Raw genomic sequence first — 18,909 nt, 5'->3', positions numbered from 1 at the left:
CGCATTGTTAATTGTAAAACATATCAACGATATTAAAAGAAGTATTCCTTGATGATTTGTGCAATAAAACACTACTGTACATTAGTTTTTCAGATCACATTTCACTATGTATAATGGAGTGTAATTTCGACATTAGTCGGCTAATTTCAACACTTGACTTCTTCATTTAGAAAATAAGTTTAAACTGTGTAAATTGTTTTTCTCAATATGACTGTATAATTTAGTCAATTTATCATAGCAAAACCTTTTTTTACATGGTGTCGCTCCCGTTAATTATGTGTTGAAGGCGCAAGTAGAATGGGCATTATATTGTGGCACGTGATGATGTTTATTTTCAGGGACCTTATTTATACCCCCACAAACGAAGTTTAGGGGGGTATATAGGAGTGAACTTGTTGGTCGGTCTGTCGGTCTGTCTGTCGGTCCGTATTACGGTAAGTGTCCGCTCTCTAATTTAAGTAGTTTCCATCTGATCTTCACCAAACTTGGTCAGAAGTTGTATCTACATGATGTCTAGGCAAAGTTCGAACATGGGCCTTGCCGGGTCAAAAACTAGGTCACGGGGTCACTTTGACACAGTGCGTTTTAAAGGTCAATTTTAACACTTTTGGAAATATTATAATATTAAAGATAATTGTTTGAGATACGGACTAAAACTATTTGCAACAATTTAGCGTAAAGCCTTATGCCATAAATAACCAGGTAAATCTTCCAATAACGCACCTTTTTCTCAAAGTTTAACTGACTTACCTCCCTTGCTGTGACGTCAGAGGTGTACATCCGCTATATTTTAACAGCGTTATTTATGCCGAGACGATCAACTGTATTGCTATTACTTCAATACTGTTATGTTAAATTATGGACTTTTCTGACAAATCGGATCATAATGAAGATGAACTGCATGCAATTAGACCGTATATGTACAGTGCACGCCATTTTATCGATGTAAAAATCGATTTACAAAATCCCAATTAGACCAGACTCCTTTTCCCAAAATGGCTGGACAAAGCCTTAAAGTGTTCATTTTTAGATTTTTCATCATCTATTCTTTCTTTGTATATAAATGAAAGTGAACGAAATCGTATTATTGTAACACATAATTTAACTTATAACAATAATTCTAATCATTTGCACCCACTCTAACTGTTCATCGCCCATGTTTTGTCTAGTTCGTAATCTTTTCCACTTATGCATAGTGCAAATGTAAAGTTCAATACAAATTTCAGAAGACAGAAAACACACTGCTGTATATTTCGGGGGTAAAAAACGCGACTTTTTTCCGAAGCGTTATTTATGGAAGAAAATGAAAAACATAATATCCTTATTTTTGCAAACAAATGCGCGTGTGATAATCATTAGCGGTAATTTGATTGCCTCTGAATAACCCCCACTATCAATCGATCATTTAATTGGTTTATTGCAGTGTTGTGGCTTTGTTATACATACCACACTAATCCTTATGTGTACTGCTCCACGATACAATCCTGGTCAGTTACTGATGATAGCAACCGGGTGTAATCCTCCTGGAAATTGTGCTTTTCATGCATTATATTATCAAAATATTTTTTTGACACGGAAAGCTTTTTAACAAATTAATATTTAATTCATTACAAATATATTACCAATATAAATGTTTTGTTGAATTCCCCAATATGGCAATAAGAATACAAATTTGTAATCCGAAACACACTTCTGATTGTTTTATGTTAGCGCGCCGTTTAAAATTTTTATTGTCAAATATACAGTCGGGATTGTCAGCAGATTTAAACGGAATATGTCTTCTTTTCCAAATTTCAACATGTATTTCACACCCATGCACATGACAGTTTTGTTGTCTTTTTAGACGCTGATGATAAAAGGAAACCGTGCTCGCACCTAGCTGTAGGCTCCCGCACCTGGATTAGTGATAATTTCGTGTTGTTTATGCTTTTCTCAGTTTGTAGCCACAATGAAACCATAATTGATTTTAATGATTGCATCATATATGTCTACATGTCGAATTTTAAATTGAAACATAAGGCTGCAACCATTTTGATTAGTCGGCATTTTGTTTCATTTCAGACTCCATGCAGTTCTCAGATCATAATCTCTATGATTTATTACTCTTGCTTGTTAGTTTCTGACCTAGCGTGCTACTGAAAATAGCCATGGGGATTATGTTTTATGGCCCAAAAGAGCACACAGTGGCTTCGACCCGTGTTTTTGATCCCTAGATGTAAGATAAGCGCTTGCACTATTAAATATTATGTTGGTCAGTACAAACGTTCTACTGAAAACCGCAGACCGCGTCTTTGTTTTATTGCCCAATCAAGCCCTAAACATCCAATATCCTGTGTATTACGACACAAAAACTTTAGATAAGGACGTGCCGTCTGTTAAAACAATGATTTTTTTTAAAAGATTAGTAAACATATCGAAGTAGCTCACACATTGAAAACCCGTATATGATCTCGGAAACGAGACTTGCTTAAAACATTTAAAATAACGATATGTCTTGTCAAAATAATTTCTAAAAACAAATGACAACCATCCAACATACACCTTGCACAGACAACAAAAAGTATAAATAGTTTGGACAATTTAAATATAAACAAATGTTTCAATACAGAAACAACTTGTACATGTTATGATATCTAAATATAAATAAGGTTGTTTATTGGTCTTTGCAAAAGAATATGAATTGTACACAATGATTTTTGTTGTGCAATCAGTATACAGTACAATACAAGTGTATGCAACTGAATGTAATTGTTCAATAATGAACAAACTGAAAGAGTGTAACGATAACGATACAGCGTGTTTGATTTTTTTTTTATTCAAAGGAATTGTCAATGGCAAATAATTCGCGAGATATACAGTACTTTAGTTGAAATTCACTATGAAACTTTTCATTGAAATTTCATCAAATCTTTAAAAAGAAACATATGCCGAAATTCGTTTGATACTTTAGAAAAAATTGAAAAAGTTTTTGTTAATGAAATTGAGCACCGTTTCGTCAATATTTACCAGAATTTAATGTTAAAAATGGAAATCGGCCATATACGGAATTATCATTATGTTTTGACAGATGACATCCGATGGTAATTGTATTAAGTATGCAGAGAAGGTGGCGAAATGTTAACACAATCATGCAGAAGTAAATATATCAGTGATTATCTGTATCTGTTTCTAATGTTTGTTAATTTTAAAATTATTCAGCATTTGCTGTAGTATTCAATAAATATTTGTAAATATTTGCATGGCTAGCACGACCGATTTTAGTGCACCAAATCTTCCTCAGTTTTTTGTCATTCGGAACTGGAAAAAAATCACATGATTTTTTCCAGAACGTGATTTACAGCCAAAGGCCGCACAGATAACCATATTTCCCTATTACTGTGAAAACAATTTCACGAAAATATATCAATACAAACAGAAAAATAAAACCCAAATTCTGAACTATCGCTAAGAGGACGCGAAAATGCTTGTTCAGCTGTGATGTCACAAAACGGATGAACAGGGGAGATAAGCCAATCAACGCTTTGCGAGTTACAATCATAATAGTCAACAAAACCATCCTTTTCAGGTTAAACACAACACGCAAACATTATTTTCCCGATAATTTAATCATATTACAATGTACATAGCGTTAAATATAGTGACTTTGGATTTTCTTTGAAATTGACCTTTAAACATTCAGCATGTTATCCGCTCTCTAATTCAAGTAGTTTTCATCTGATCTTCACCAAACTTGGTCAGAAGTTGTATCTAGATGATCTTAAGGCCATGTTCGAACATGGGCCTTGCCCGGTCAAAAACTAGGTCACGGGGTCACTTAGTGCGTTTTTTTACATTCAGCATGGTGTCCTCTCTCTTATTCAAGTAGTTTTCATCCGATCTTCACCAAACTTGGTCAGAAGTCTTATCTAGATGATCTGAAGGCCAAGTTCGAACATGGGCCATGCCAGATCAAAAACTAGGTCACAGGGTCACTTAGTACGTTTTACACATTGAGCATGGTGTCCGCTCTCTATTTCAAGTAAATTAAATCCGATCTTCACCACACTTGGTCAGAAGTTGTAACTCGATGATGTGTAGGTCAAGTTCGAATATGGGCCATGCCGGGTCAAAAACTAGGTCACGGGGTCACTTAGTGTGTTTTAAACCTCACCATGTTGTCCGCTCTCTAATTCAAGTAGTTTTTATCCAATCTTCACCAAAATTGGTCAGAAGTTGTATCTTGATACAAGATTCCAAGATGACTTCAGTGGCCCGAAGAAACCAACATCACAAGGTTGCAACAAGTGGGTGGCGTTTTCAAGGAGACAGTAGAGAATTAAATGTTCTCATGGCAAAACTGCGCTGCAGCGAGGCTCATATGCGTGGAGTGTCCATCTACAAAAAGTATGACTGGTCTGGAAATGTGCTTCTGATGTATATACTCATTCAAATGAGTTAAAAAGGCCACAAACAGCGGGCTGTCCATCCAACCGTTTTCAGACAGACCATAAATCGCAGATGGGAACTCGTCAATTCCGGTATCCCTGTAGCGCTCAACTGGGTAAACAATCAAAGGCGGTACATAGTCGCTCAACGGCGGTACATAGTCGCTCAACGGCGGTACATAGTCGCTCAACGGCGGTACATAGTCGCCACAAGCATTAAAACATGCCATCACTGTAGTTTGTTGCTTGTTGTAACCTGGTATACGTGTCGAGCTCCCTTTTCAGCAAGTACGTGGCCAGTATTGACACACAGCGGAAATTCCGCTTTCATCAGCGCTGAAAAATCTCCTTGGATCACCAAGGAGGTTTTTCCAATCATGCACTATTACAAATGCACGTAGGTTCTCAAACAACTTGCTAATCATGCCTTGGTTGATGATTGCACTGATGCCCGAGAGATGCATGGGTACGCTCCGATATGTCCGGATGCCGTTTACGGAAACCAATGAACCAATCCTTACCAGGAAGGTTATTTTTGAAAGGATTAGCTCTGCCGTCATGATATAAGACTTTCTTCACCTCTACAAGTAATTCATGTCCCTTGAGTGGATACCCTATTCTCGCGCACTTCCTACAGTAATCAACGAGGACCTGCTCTTCAGCCTGTGTAAGAACGGTTGCCCTGGAGAGGAAACTAGAGAGGATTTTCCAGACAGTTTATCTATCAGAGTAGTACGCGGTATACCAAACGTATCAGCAGCTTTTTTCTTCGACATCCCATTTTCTACAAGTGTAATTGCTGCTTTCAATTTTGATGGCGAATATTGCCGATATTTTGATTTGGCTGAAAGTTGTCGAGACATTGATCTGGAAAAAAAAGTTTTAAAATGCTTAATCGAATTCTAGATTTTGTAAATAAAGCTATGCTATTTTGAAAAATAAAACGTTCATATTTTTTCTGCGTTAGTTTATAAAGTGTCGAAATTACCCACCTCAACAGTATTTTGTAGGGTAAATTCGACACCCATACATAATGGTTTAAAAAAGCGCGAAAACAATGACGAATATGCTGATGTGAATGTTGAACGCAATATATCTCAATATAATGCTTAAACACAATTATTTTAAACAAATATCAAAGGGAAATCACTGCTGCCGATTTTTACCCTTGTTAGCCAATTGCATAACGAAGAGATTTATCAAGAAACTTTAATATACATGATATTTTGTGACTAACCTTTTCAGTAAACAGAGAAACGCTTGATCGACCAAGATGATACTGTGACGTCATATATTAACATACGTCATATATTAAGTGACGAAATCGTTACATCATCTTAAAGTGCAGTTACTGCAAATGATTTATGAAAATTGTGTTGGAATTAGAAGACTGTCAAAATTACCCGACTTTGCGCTATATTAAAACCTTGTTAGAACTCTAAAAGTAACATTTATTGTTCACTCTTCATGAAAGTTGGTTAGAACATTTGTTCTAATGATATCTTGTGCTTCACAGAACAGGTCAGTTCCTTTGTATCTCAGTTGAGCGACTTTGGGCTTGTCAACCCTCTTTTTTTTACTGACATTATCAGAGTTCTATAGAACATTGAACTGATTTAAAATGTCACTTGTATACACCAAATTTATCTTCAGATGACTTCACATGTTAATCTGGAACGAAACTTTACACGCATACATTAAGCCCTGTTTTCTCAAGTCTCTCATAATGATCATGGTTCAAAGTTCAGGTTGTCTAAGCCTTGGTACACGTACTTCATTCAACACCAACTTGGTATTCACTATTATCGTTTGCTTGCAAATTTGGGTCTAAGCTTATTCTTGCTTTATGTACAGATATGTTTTAAATATCAATATTTGTATTATTTAACATCAAGATGTCGCTTGTTATGTAGAAAACTGTAGATCCCTAGATTTTCTGTGAAAACTCCTTTTTTCCTCTGTTAACTTCTAGCCGTATTGAAAAATGAAATGTGGGTAACTCTGGACAAAATGTAAGGTTATAAACCCTGAACATTTTTCTGACATTCAGATCTCAGTGAATATTGACCATGCAGAGAAACTTGTGTACAGTCTCCTCAACGCCACCAAGGCCGTGAATGTGCGCATGGCAGGACTGGGCGCCCGTGATAGCCTGCGCCTGGAGGCTGGCTTATGTCTCTATGGAAACGATATTGACGAAAATACCACTCCCATAGAGGCTTCACTTGCCTGGACTATTGGTTAGTAAGTCAGATTTATCACGCCACAAGGTGTGTACTCAGCTCCTTTTTATGCCCCCGGTAGGGTGGCATATAGTTTTTTAACTGTCCGTCAGTTTGTCTGTCTGTCTGTCTGTCTGATTGTCTGTCTGTCTGTCTGTCTGTCTGTCTGTCTGTCTGTCTGTCTGTCTGTCTGTCTGTCTGTCTGTCTGTCTGTCTGTCTGTCTGTCTGTCTGTCTGTCAGTCTGTCTGTCCCTCTGTCTCAAAACTTTAACATTGGTCATAACTCTTGCAATATTGAAGATTGCAACTTGATATTTGGCATGCATGTGTATCTCATGGAACTGCACATTTTGAGTGGTGAAAGGTCAAGGTCATCCTTAAAGGTCAAAGGTCAAATATATGGCTTCAAAGCGGCGCAGAAGAGGGCATTGTGTTTCTGACAAACACATCTCTTGTTCACTATGTATTAGATTTTTCTCAAAGGTTGAATGACCCTGATGTATAGATGATCAAAGGGAATGGAACTCTGACTGTGACGAGTTTTTGCAGAATTATGGCCCTTTGTTTACACTATAGAATATAAAGTCTAAAAATTTTGTGTACTCAATTCCTCATTAACTGCATGTGTCAAATTTCTGAATCTTTCACAGCTGAATGTAACAAAGGAACTTTTGCTGAGACCAATTTAAACAAAACTATAGCCCTTTGTATTTATTTCTTATGAATAAGGTATGGACCCCAATATTGTGTGTATTCAACTCCTCTTTTATAGCTTAGCAGATGTGGCTGAAACTTTCACAGCTCAGTAACTTTTATTCGTAGGCGACTGTAAAGGAACAAATCATATCTTCAATAAATTTTGTGGAATAATGGTTGTTTCTTGTTTAGAATATAAAGATGGTGATTTTTGTGTGTGGAAGCTTGACAAGTGGATTTGTCTATACCCAAACATGTGTAATGGTAGCCTCAGTGTCTGGAACATTGTTTTATATTTTGCGTTTTTATGTCCCCCACTATAGTAGTGGGGGACATATTGTTTTTGCCCCGTCTGTTGGTTGGTTGGTCTGTTGGTTGGTTTGCGCCAACTTTAACATTTTGCAATAACTTTTGCTATATTGAATATAGCAACTTGATATTTGGCATGCATGTGTATCTCACGGAGATGCACATTTTGAGTGGTGAAAGGTCAAGGTCATCCTTCAAGGTCAGAGGTCAAAAATATGTGGCCAAAATCGCTCATTTTATGAATACTTTTTCAATATTGAAGATAGCAACTTGATATTTGGCATGCATGTGTATCTCATGGAGCTGCACATTTTGAGTGGTGAAAGGTCAAGGTCATCCTTCAAGGTCAAATATATGGGTCAAAATTGCTCATGTAATGTCACTTCTGCAATATTGAAGCTAGCAATTTTATTTGAAATGCATGTGTATCTCATGGAGCTGCACATTTTGAGTGGTGAAAGGTCAAGGTCATCCTTCAAGGTCAAACGTCATATAGGGGGACATTGTGTTTCACAAACACACCTTGTTTTTTATTCAATAAAGGACTTAATGACAATAATGAAATGATTGTGGTGTCCATCTGCCCACTGGGAAATACACCAATACTGATTCTTGCCAGGAAACTGAAGTAGTGAGGAGAATGTGTCTATAAGGCCAGACATGCTAAATAAATGTCAGCTTTGGTGGGAGGCAGGGAACATTGCATTTGTCTGTCTGTATGTCCCTCTTAAAATTGGCCACATTTTACTGCTTTCAAATGACTTGGCTCATAAATAAATGCAAGCTATTTCATGTTAGCATATTGTTGTCATGCAAATGTTGCTGTTGCTTCAGGTAAAAGGCGACGAGAGGCAGGTGGATTCCCAGGGGCCAGTGTGATACTGAAGCAGCTCAAGGAGAAACCTTCCTGTCGCAGAGTAGGCTTCCTGTCAACAGGCCCCCCAGCAAGAGGTAAGGCCAGGATTGAGGGGAAGTGTATGTGTGTAGTAGTGAGATTCCTGTCTACAGGCCCCCCTGCCAGGGGTAGGGACAGGGTTGAGAGGGAAGTGTGTGTGTGTAGTGGTGATATTTCTGGCTACAAGCCCCCCTGCCAGAGGTAGGGACAGGATTGAGAGGGAAGTGTGTGTGTGTAGTGGTGAGATTCCTATCTACAGGCCCCCCTGGCAGAGGTAGGGACGGGATTGAGAGGGAAGTGTGTTTGTAGTGGTGAGATTCCTGTCTACAGGCCCCCCCTGCCAGAGGTAGGGACGGGATTGAGAGGGAAGTGTGTTTGTGGTTGTGAGATTCCTGTCTACGGGCCCCCCTGCCAGAGACAACGTGCGCGTGGTGAGCTTTTGTGATCGCCTTTTGTCAGTCGTGCGGCGTCAACATTTTGCCTTTTGAACACTCCAGACTCCACATTTATTGTCCAATCTTCATGAAACTTGGCCAGAACATTTGTCCCATTGAAACCTCGACTGAGTTCGAAACTGGGTCATCCTGGGTCAAAAAAAAGAAAAACCTTGTGAACACTGTAGAAGTCACATTTGATGCCCAATCTTCATGTAACTTTGTCAAAATGTTTGTCTAAATGATTTGTTGGTTGAGTTCAAAAATGGTTCCGGTCCAATGAAAAACATGGCCACCAGGGGGCGTGGCAGAATTCCTTATATGGCTATAGAGAAACCTTGTGAACACTAGAAGTCACAATTTTTGCCCAATCATCATGAAACTTGGTCAAAACATTGGTATCATTGATATCTCGGACGCGTTCGAAAATGGTCCAGATCGGGTAAAAAAAACATGGCCGCCAGGGGGCGGGGCAGTTTTCTCTATATGTATAAAGTGAAAACATGTGAACATTCTAGAAGTCACATTTTTGGTCCAATCTTCATGGAATTTGGTCAGAAGATGTGTTTTCTAGATATGACGGTTGAGTTCAAAAATGGTTACGTTTGCTTGAAAAACATGGCTGCCAAGGGGCGGGGCATTTTTCCTTATATGACTATATATGGCTATAGTAAAACCTTGTTAACACTCTAGAGGCCACATTTATTGTCTGATCTTCATGAAACTTGGTCAGAAGATTCATCCCAATAATATCTTGTAGGAGTTCGAAAACGATGCCAGTTGGTTGAAAAACATGGCCACCAGGGGGCTGGGCATATTTCCTTATATGTCTATATTAAAACCTTTTTAACACTCTAGAGGCCACATTTATTTTCCGATCTTCATTAAACTTGGTCAGATTTGTCCCAATAATATCTTGTTTTCTCAGGTGAGTGACTTTGGGCCTTTCAGGCCCTCTTGTTTTGTTGATTGGCAAGGGACCACAATATGTAGTCTGGAAAGAAAGGATTTATTTGTATGGATGATGTGTGTATGTATGCATGTGAACAGGATCCTCTGACAGAGATGAAATAAGGGAAGGTGAGGGGATTTTGAAGGTGGTTTATTGAGAAGCTGTGGTGGTGGGTGATTACTTACACATAAGGGTGTGGGTTGTATAGTTAGGGGGGTGGATATAAGTTTAATGGATCCCCCTACCAGTGTTTTTTTTAAGTAAAAGTAGGGAATATGAAAGATTGGTGTTTAAGTGGTGAAGTCCAGATTCATTGTGAAGATTGAAAGCTAAATGTACAGGAGGACACATTGTTATCAGATGTATGTGACATAACAGGGGAACAGATAAGGGACATTCATAATTGATGATCATATGGGTAGTGTACAATGCAAGTTTAATATAACAGAGGTGAAGTATTTTGATGAAAGCAATTAGATTTTGTAGCAATCAGCATGCCAAAATATTTTCCTTTTATTAGCACTTAATACATTCACAATGTGAGCAGTTTATTTGGAGTACATTTTCATAACATTAATATCAATTCCGTGGCTTTCTTATGGACGGAAGGTGAAGGTTGGAAGCTATTTCATCAAATATTAAAGTAAACGCATCATCATCAATTTTCTGACTACCATTCGGTAAACTGTACTGAAACCATTTTGCAACTTTCATGACATTCCTATGTAGCAACTGTGTAGTCTTTTTGGGTATATTCTTTACGACTTCGATGATAGTTTTATTCTGCTTGGTAAACAGACTTTCGTGGACTGTATAAGTGAAGTCACTGTAATCCAGATACTTCTCGAAAGGGTACACAGTTTTTCCAAATCCAGTGAAAAGTATGGGAATACATCCGCTGAGTATGGCGTCAAAGAAAGATTTCCTTGTTGGAGAGTCTCCTGGGGGCTGTAGGCAGAATTGGCTGTGTCTCATCCAGGGGATTGTGGTCTTTGTGTGGCCTTCCACACACTCTTGAGTCTTCAACATAACCTGCGGTGGGAATTGTGTTGTGTCGTTTGCATGCTCTTTTGCAAAGTCTTCATAACTTTTTGAGGTTTTGAGAGCAAATTGGTCAAGAAAAATTGCTCGGAATCCATTGCTTCTTCTGGTTCCAGCTGCTAAAAACAGTAACACAGGTCGTTTGTGTAAGCTTGGGGCGTCTAGGTAAAATTTTGTTTCATTTAATTGTTCTATCCCGTTTACCAGTTCTTGGAATAATCCACTTGCAGGGTTAGGTATGTAATGGATGTAGGAAGGATATGGTGCAAGAACATTAACTCTGCCAAACTTCAAGTAATGTGCACTCCAATATTGATTTTCCTCCCTTTCAATTCCTATAAATGTGATACCTTTAGTGTTAGGATGTCGTAACAACGAACATTTTTCACTGCCCTGCTCGCGTTCTATCTTTGATACCGCCATAACATGTGGTTTTGTGCTAAAATAATTGCCAGACACATTTGTTTTCAGATGTTCAAAAAGAGAATTCACAAACTCATTATCATTATCTCGAAAAGTCAGGCAGTTCAAACCAGTGTAAGCTGGTATGTAAAAAATGTCCGCTTCAATTGGATTCATTGTTCTGATGGGACTGTGTAACAATTTAAAGTGTATTAAAACCTCAAGGGCAAACTGTTGGGAATTTCTCACGACCTGAGTATAGTCTTTAGAAGCGACATACTTGTTTGTTGTTCCCATATTTGCCTCCAAATAAAACAACTCTGAACCTGTGCCACAGTAATCTAAATCATAGCAATACCCATATTTCTTGGAAATCACTTGTTGAACTTCTGTGTTAAACTTTGCCGGTAAATTGTACACATAGATTTTGAAAGAAGTTTTTGTTTGTGAGAAATCCTGATTTGGTTGACATTCTTTGGTAATTTCCTTTGGAATCGGAGTTATGGTTACTGAACTGAATTGTCCAGTGCTGTTAATGATATTTGGGTTATCCGATGTGCCTTGATTTGTGGTAAGGCTGGGCTCTTCTGTTTGTTTCTTTGTGGGAGTTATGACCCTTGTCACAGTTTTAAGGGATACTGTTGACTTCGCATCACTTCCCATTTTCTTAAAGTCGTCTACAGCTTTGTGGATCTGGTCAGCTATATAAGCTGTAGGATCTTGTATCGGTTTGGTGATATCTTCCACTATATCAGTTTTAGGGTGTAACACTGGTGTACGCTGAGCTTGCTGTGGGGGAATCAATTCTTGTCTGAAATAAATTGAGATTCAAATGTGCATATTCTGGTTTAATGAAATGTTGACGGATTTAAAGCAGTGCAGACATCAATGACAGTCCTGGTTAAGTGACATATACATGTTTGCTGTTTCTTACAGTATTTCAGTAATATTGAGGAGTTTGGTTATTTTACTACTGCATTTCATGGAAGCTTTGTATTGTTGATTCTTTAAATAGACTACAACATATTTAAGATTTTGGAAAACCCCACTTACCGATTGGAACAATCAAAATTAACCCATTTAAAATATGCTTGAAATACTGCTTTCAGAATGGGAAGTCTCCAATTGAAATATATAAGCATTTGTAAACTTTACAGTGAAATAATTTGCGATATGTGCGTTACTTTCCTTAAAATTCGGTCAACATTAGGGTCTTATAATCAACATGAAAATCTGCAAACAAGTATGAGCCAGAATGGCTGGGTGTTTAAGGTGTTGGTGTTTTAAACCCAGAGGACCTGGCTTTGAGCCAGTTGGGTCAAGTCACGGCTGTTGCTAAAAGTAAAATAATAGATTTTTATGCTCCCCAAAATAAAATTTTGGCGGAGCATAAAATTGCCAGTTTGTCCTTCCGTACGTCACACTTTTGTTACAGTTTCTCATAGCGCCTTCACTATTTTACCGATCTCTTACATATTTGGCATGTAGGTACCTTGCTTGGACCTCTACCTTTTGATGAGGTTTGAGGTTACTGGGGTCAAGGTCACGGAAGCTAATAATAGATATTTCGTCACACTTTTGTTACAGTTTCTAATAGCGCCTTTAATATTTTACCGATCTCTTACATATTTGGCATGTTGGTACCTTGCATGGACCTTTACCTTATGATGAGGTTCGAGGTCACTGGGTTCAAGGTCAAGGTCACCAAGGCTAATAATAATAGATTTTCCGTCACACTTTTGTTACAGTTTCTCATAGCGCCTTCAATACTGTACTGATCTCTTTCATATTTGGCATGTAGGTACCTTGCATGGACCTCTACATTTTGATAATGTTTGAGGTCGCAGGGGTCAAGGTCACCGAGGCTAATAATAAATTTTCTGTCACACTTTTTATACAGTTTTTCATAGCGCTTTCAATACTTTACCGATCTCTTTAATATTTGGCATGTAGGTACCTTGCATGGACCTCTACCTTTTGATGAGGTTTGAGGTCACTGGGTTCAAGGTCAAGGTCACTGAGGCTAATAATAATTTTTTTAGGTGGTTATTAACACATAGATTGACAAAGCGCGTCATCAGGGAGCATCCATCAGTTTCACAAATATTCTTGTTTATAATAGCTTCATATGGGTTGGAGATATTTTGATGAAAGTTTGTGTGTCGGTAGCTGACATGCTGATATATCATTGAATTTCAATTGAGGCCATTCGCGTCAAGGTCTGAGGTACTTAAAATATATAAATAAATGTCTTTCAATTAGGAGGTATTTCACTCAAGTTTTCTGTGAAGGTAGCATACATGCCCTTCTTGCTGAGCATTTTGGTCACCGTTATCAAAAATATAGAAGATATTTCCACAGACTTACCGGTACATTATTTTGCCTAGAGGTATTGTTCTGAAATAAGGTGTGCAACTAGCATACATGCAGACTTAGCTTGGGATTGTATCTGGGGCCAGTAAGGTCACGGAGAAGGTCACTGATACTAGAGTAATCATGGACATTTTTGTGTGTATGTAGGTAGCTTATATAAAGACCTTGTATATAGGTAACTTATATGAAGACCTTGTATGTAGGTAGGTTATATAAAGACCTTGTATGTAGGTAGCTTATATAAAGACCTTGTATGTAGGTAGCTTATATAAAGACCTTGCTTTGAAATGTGTCTATGTAGGTAGCTTATATAAAGACCTTGCTTTGAAATGTGTGTATGTAGGTAGCTTATATAAAGACCTTGCTTTGAAATGTGTATGTAGGTAGCTTATATAAAGACCTTGCTTTGAAATGTGTATGTAGGTAGCTTATATAAAGACCTTGCTTTGAAATGTGTATGTAGGTAGCTTATATAAAGACCATGCTTTAAAATGTGTATGTAGGTAGCTTATATAAAGACCATGCTTTAAAATGTGTATGTAGGTAGCTTATATAAAGACCTTGCTTTGAAATGTGTATGTAGGTAGCTTATATAAAGACCTTGCATTGAAATGGGTGTATGTATGTAGCTAATATAAAGACCTTGCTTTGAAATGTGTGTATGTAGGTAGCTTATATAAAGACCTTGCTTTGAAATGTGTGTATGTAGGTAGCTTAAAGAAAGACCTTGCTTTGAAATGTGTGTATGTAGGTAGATTATATAAAGACCTTACTTTGAAATGTGTGTATGTAGGTAGCTTATATAAAGACCTTGCTTTGAAATGTGTGTGTGTAGGTAGCTTATATAAAGACCTTGCTTTGAAATGTGTATGTAGGTAGCTTATATAAAACCCTTGCTTTGAAATGTGTGTATGTAGGTAGATTATATAAAGACCTTGCTTTGAAATGTGTGTATGTAGGTAGCTTATATAAAGACCTTGCTTTGAAATGTGTGTATGTAGGTAGCTTATATAAAGACCTTGCTTTGAAATGTGTATGTAGGTAGCTTATATAAAGACCTTTCTTTGAAATGTGTGTATGTAGGTAGCTTATATTAAGACCTTGCTTTGAAATGTGTGTATGTAGGTGGATTATATAAAGACCTTGCTTTGAAATGTGTGTATGTAGGTAGCTTATATAAAGACCTTGCTTTGAAATGTGTGTATGTAGGTAGCTTATATAAAGACCTTGCTTTGAAATGTGTATGTAGGTAGCTTATATAAAGACCTTGCTTTGAAATGTGTATGTAAAAAAAGTAGCTTATATAAAGACCTTGCTTTGAAATGTGTGTATGTAGGTAGCTTATATAAAGACCTTGCTTTGAAATGTGTGTATGTAGGTAGCTTAAAAGACCTTGCTTTGAAATGTGTGTATGTAGGTAGCTTATATAAAGACCTTGCTTTGAAATGTGTATGCAGGTAGCTTATATAAAGACCTTGCTTTGAAATGTGTGTATGTAGGTAGCTTATATAAAGACCTTGCTTTGAAATGTGAGTATGTAGATAGCTTATATAAAGACCTTGCTTTGAAATGTGTGTACGTAGGTAGCTTATATAAAGACCTTGCATTGAAATGTGTGTATGTAGGTAGCTTATATAAAGACCTTGCTTTGAAATGTGTGTATGTAGGTAGCTTATATAAAGACCTTGCTTTGAAATGTGTGTATGTAGGTAGCTTATATAAAGACCTTGCTTTGAAATGTGTGTATGTAGGTAGATTATATAAAGACCTTGCTTTGAAATGTGTATATAGGTAGCTTATATAAAGACCTTGCTTTGAAATGTGTGTATGCTGGTAGCTTATATAAAGACCTTGCTTTGAAATGTGTGTGTATAGGTAGCTTATATAAAGACCTTGCTTTGAAATGTGTGTATGCAGGTAGATAATATAAAGACCTTGCTTTGAAATGTGTATGTAGGTAGATTATATAAAGACCTTTCTTTGAAATGTGTGTATGTAGGTAGCTTATATAAAGACCTTGCTTTGAAATGTGTGTATGTAGGTAGCTTATATAAAGACCTTGCTTTGAAATGTGTGTAGGTAGCTTATATAAAGACCTTGCTTTGAAATGTGTGTAGTTAGGTAGCTTATATAAAGACCTTGCTTTTAAATGTGTGTAGGTAGCTTATATAAAGACCTTGCTTTGAAATGTGTGTATGTAGGTAGCTTATATAAAGACCTTGCTTTGGATTTAATAGTTAATTTAAATTTAAATAAAACAAAGAAAATCTATTTTTGTGGCATGTCCATGTTTCTTGTAGAAATCTTTTCTTTTCTTTTTAAATGTTCCTTATTCTATTGAAGTGGAAGAATAGTCGAGTGGCTCTTGTTATTGCTGTACTTCCAAAATTGTTGTTATTAAAGTATCAAAACTCCTCAAAAATTGCAAAAAACTTCCATCATTCAACAGGGCTTGCCAACATTACACCACAGTTCAAGGCCTAGTTCATATCATAATTCAAAGTTTGCAAACGGTTTGAACAAAAATATCAGATGGCAATTATGAATAATGTGAAGTAAAAGCCCTAGATAAAGAGTTATTATATAGCATGGTTATGTCGCCAAATCATGTCAGAACTTCCAAATAATGTGAGCTAAACTTCCGAAATCAGAAGCAAGGTACTTAAAACTTAGTATTTAAAAGTGAATGAAAGAAATGGCATGATATATATTCTATATAAATTCTCACTCTGTTTCTGCGAAAGGATTTGTGGTTTCCATGACAACCAATGCTGCCATTACTATGAATACCATCCCAAGAATCATCCGTCGACCCCGGCATAAGTGGTACCGTATAGCACGACCAGCCATTGCTAACACAAGCCACACAAGAAATATTATTCAATTAGCTTTTTGCCAATAAAACCTGGACATATTAAATATTTAGACGGTATTTTCCATGAAATATGTCTAAAATAACTATATACAAAAAAGTTTTAGAGACGGTTTCACAAAATATATTTGTTTAAATCCATGCATGTATTAACACTTTCTTTAGAATGTTCAGGATGTTTCAGTCCAGCAGTTTTTTCCTGTTTGATGCAGTATGTTACCGTGCATCAACAGCTATCTATGAATGCCACTATGTTGTGGCTTCCACGCTTGTCATATATGTGTCCTAATTAAAGCAACATTTTATCTTGCACTTCTAAATTCTACACTGTCTTTGCAGTAAGTTTAATGTTCTGATATGAAAGTAGACAAATCATTTTCATTATAGACTATAAAGGATTTTTTTTGACATATATGTTTTCAAAAACAGTTGAGGCATCTTGTTATCTTCATTTATTTCTATTATCATGTTTCTTACTTTCTTTGCAAAATAAAAACACTCTTTTTGATTAAAATTGTTTATAAATGTGCAATTAATAAAATCAATAATTTGTGAATTTGATCGTCAATCTTCAATTAAGAAGTTTTTTCACAGTACACTTAATCAATTTCAATATTTCAATTTGAGTATATTTTCATGTTGGATGAATACAATTTAACATTTGCAAAAATTTGCATATACTTATAGTATATTTCATTTGAGAAACATTTAATTTTAAAATCCTTGGCTATCCAGTGGTTAAGTCAGCAAACAGACTAAGAATTATCAGAAAATTACCTTGATCAATACTAGACAAGAGATTGATCCTACAGATACACACAAAGTACCACCTCTATTCATGCCATTGTTCATGGGTAGAAGTAACAGATGTAAAACAACCTCTGCAACTATTTGCGCTTTTATTTTTAGAAAGTATGTTTTTCTAAAGTGACATATACCTAAATCTTTATGTCTGGAAGCTTCTTATAGTCAACCTTATCATATTAACAAAATTATACTAAATACTGGTAAATAACTTCATGAAATGTCCTTAAATTTGTTACTATTTCATAGCAGTATCATACTATTTAACATATATTTTATTGAAATAAGGAATTTGGTGCTCAAAGTTGAAATCTTTGATATAACAGTTACACAGATGACACATTCCATAGATCAATTAACTGCATGAATCAATGCAAATCAGGATTACTCATTCGATGCCCTCGTTAACTATTACTGGAATGTAGTTCTCATGCATGATTTGCACAGACAAATTTTCTATTGTTAAAGTATTAAAAGTTGGACAACACAATATAAACTGGCAAAATGTCTTAATGAGAATTCTGAAATAGTAAGGAAAAATAGTTTTTTAGTTATTTATCTGTAAATGATCAAATTACCATTTAACAAGGTGAATTTAATGATTTAGGGGAAATCCCATGCTTCAAAAGGAATCATTTTACAGTTGAAAATTGTATTCTGTCAGGTCCGAATATGACTTATAAATGTTTACACCAGTGCCCATATTGTGGAAACACAGGCTTAATCATATCATCCATTTTTCAACTATCTGTGGGAAATCAACATATGCTTCTAGACAGCTATCCTACAATACGTTCCATTTCAATCATTGAATTGCTGTTGATTGCAATGTAGTTAGTATAGTCTGGTTCTGAACCCTAAATAAATGAACTTCCTTATATCTAAAAGTTTTGCTGCTATTTGATATTCTTTCCCAGTGGTTTCCCCTGTTTTGGTCTGCAGATGTCTAACCAGTAGACAGCTGTCAATCACCGCTTGAGTTGACCAATCATGGCTTTATATTTGTGTTTGTTACAAAAAAAACACAAGACTGCAAACTGGTTGCATTTATGACATAATTAAGAAAAAAAATGTATGCCATGCAAAAACATTTTTTCCAAGCATGCCTCTTATGAGATTTCAACACACACCAACAAAAACGCCTTCTCCAATGAGAAGTCATTCACTTTTGTCTTGTAATCAAAAGTGCGCATGTGTATAGCTGTACTTCAATCATACAGATTTTGCTACTACTAATGGATTTCCTGCACCCACTTAATGTTTTAGGGGACAATTTTTACTAATTGCAAAAATTAATATTTTATAGACCGTTCATGAAAATGGGTTTGATCCGCACTGTGGCACTCATTTCTTGTGCCCAGCAGTGTAGATCTCCTCAAAAGGCACTAAGTACTGGGTCTGGTTAGGAAATGGACTTGTGAGTGTTCAATTAACCTTAGGCTTTGGATGCAATACAGGCAAAATAAATAGGCTTAAACTAAACTA

General features: G+C 36.5%; 2 protein-coding genes across 7 annotated transcripts in view; one reads left to right on the top strand and one right to left on the bottom strand.

The window, feature by feature from the left end:
- Positions 1–18,909, top strand: part of LOC127881211 (aminomethyltransferase, mitochondrial-like) — a 34,959-nt gene that overhangs the window by 8,418 nt on the left and 7,632 nt on the right. For all 6 annotated transcript variants that reach the window (XM_052428930.1, XM_052428933.1, XM_052428934.1 and 3 more), the window contains 2 exons: positions 6,475–6,664; positions 8,486–8,602. In XM_052428930.1, coding sequence (XP_052284890.1) covers positions 6,475–6,664; positions 8,486–8,602 — 307 coding nt within the window. The remainder of the gene's footprint in view (positions 1–6,474; positions 6,665–8,485; positions 8,603–18,909) is intronic.
- On the bottom strand, positions 10,433–16,880 carry LOC127881210 (uncharacterized). The gene is made up of 2 exons (XM_052428927.1): positions 16,477–16,880; positions 10,433–12,186 (listed from the first exon to the last, which is right to left on the bottom strand). Exons 1-2 carry the CDS (start codon positions 16,596–16,598, stop codon positions 10,512–10,514), a joined length of 1,797 nt encoding a protein of 598 aa, XP_052284887.1. The 5' UTR covers positions 16,599–16,880; the 3' UTR covers positions 10,433–10,511.

Source organism: Dreissena polymorpha, chromosome 5 (genome assembly GCF_020536995.1).
Source record: "Dreissena polymorpha isolate Duluth1 chromosome 5, UMN_Dpol_1.0, whole genome shotgun sequence".
In the NCBI taxonomy this organism is placed as follows: Eukaryota; Metazoa; Mollusca; class Bivalvia; order Myida; family Dreissenidae; genus Dreissena; species Dreissena polymorpha.
Note: the sequence above shows the minus strand (reverse complement) of the source record. Positions and strands in the feature narration are given on the sequence as shown.

Bases quoted from the DNA above. Each gene is read 5' to 3' on its own strand.
- LOC127881210 (XM_052428927.1), bottom strand. From the start codon at position 16,598: ATGGCTGGTCGTGCTATACGGTACCACTTATGCCGGGGTCGACGGATG. The intron at 12,187-16,476 runs GTGAGAATTTAT...AATTTATTTCAG, and splicing joins AATCCTTTCGCAGAAACAGA to ACAAGAATTGATTCCCCCAC.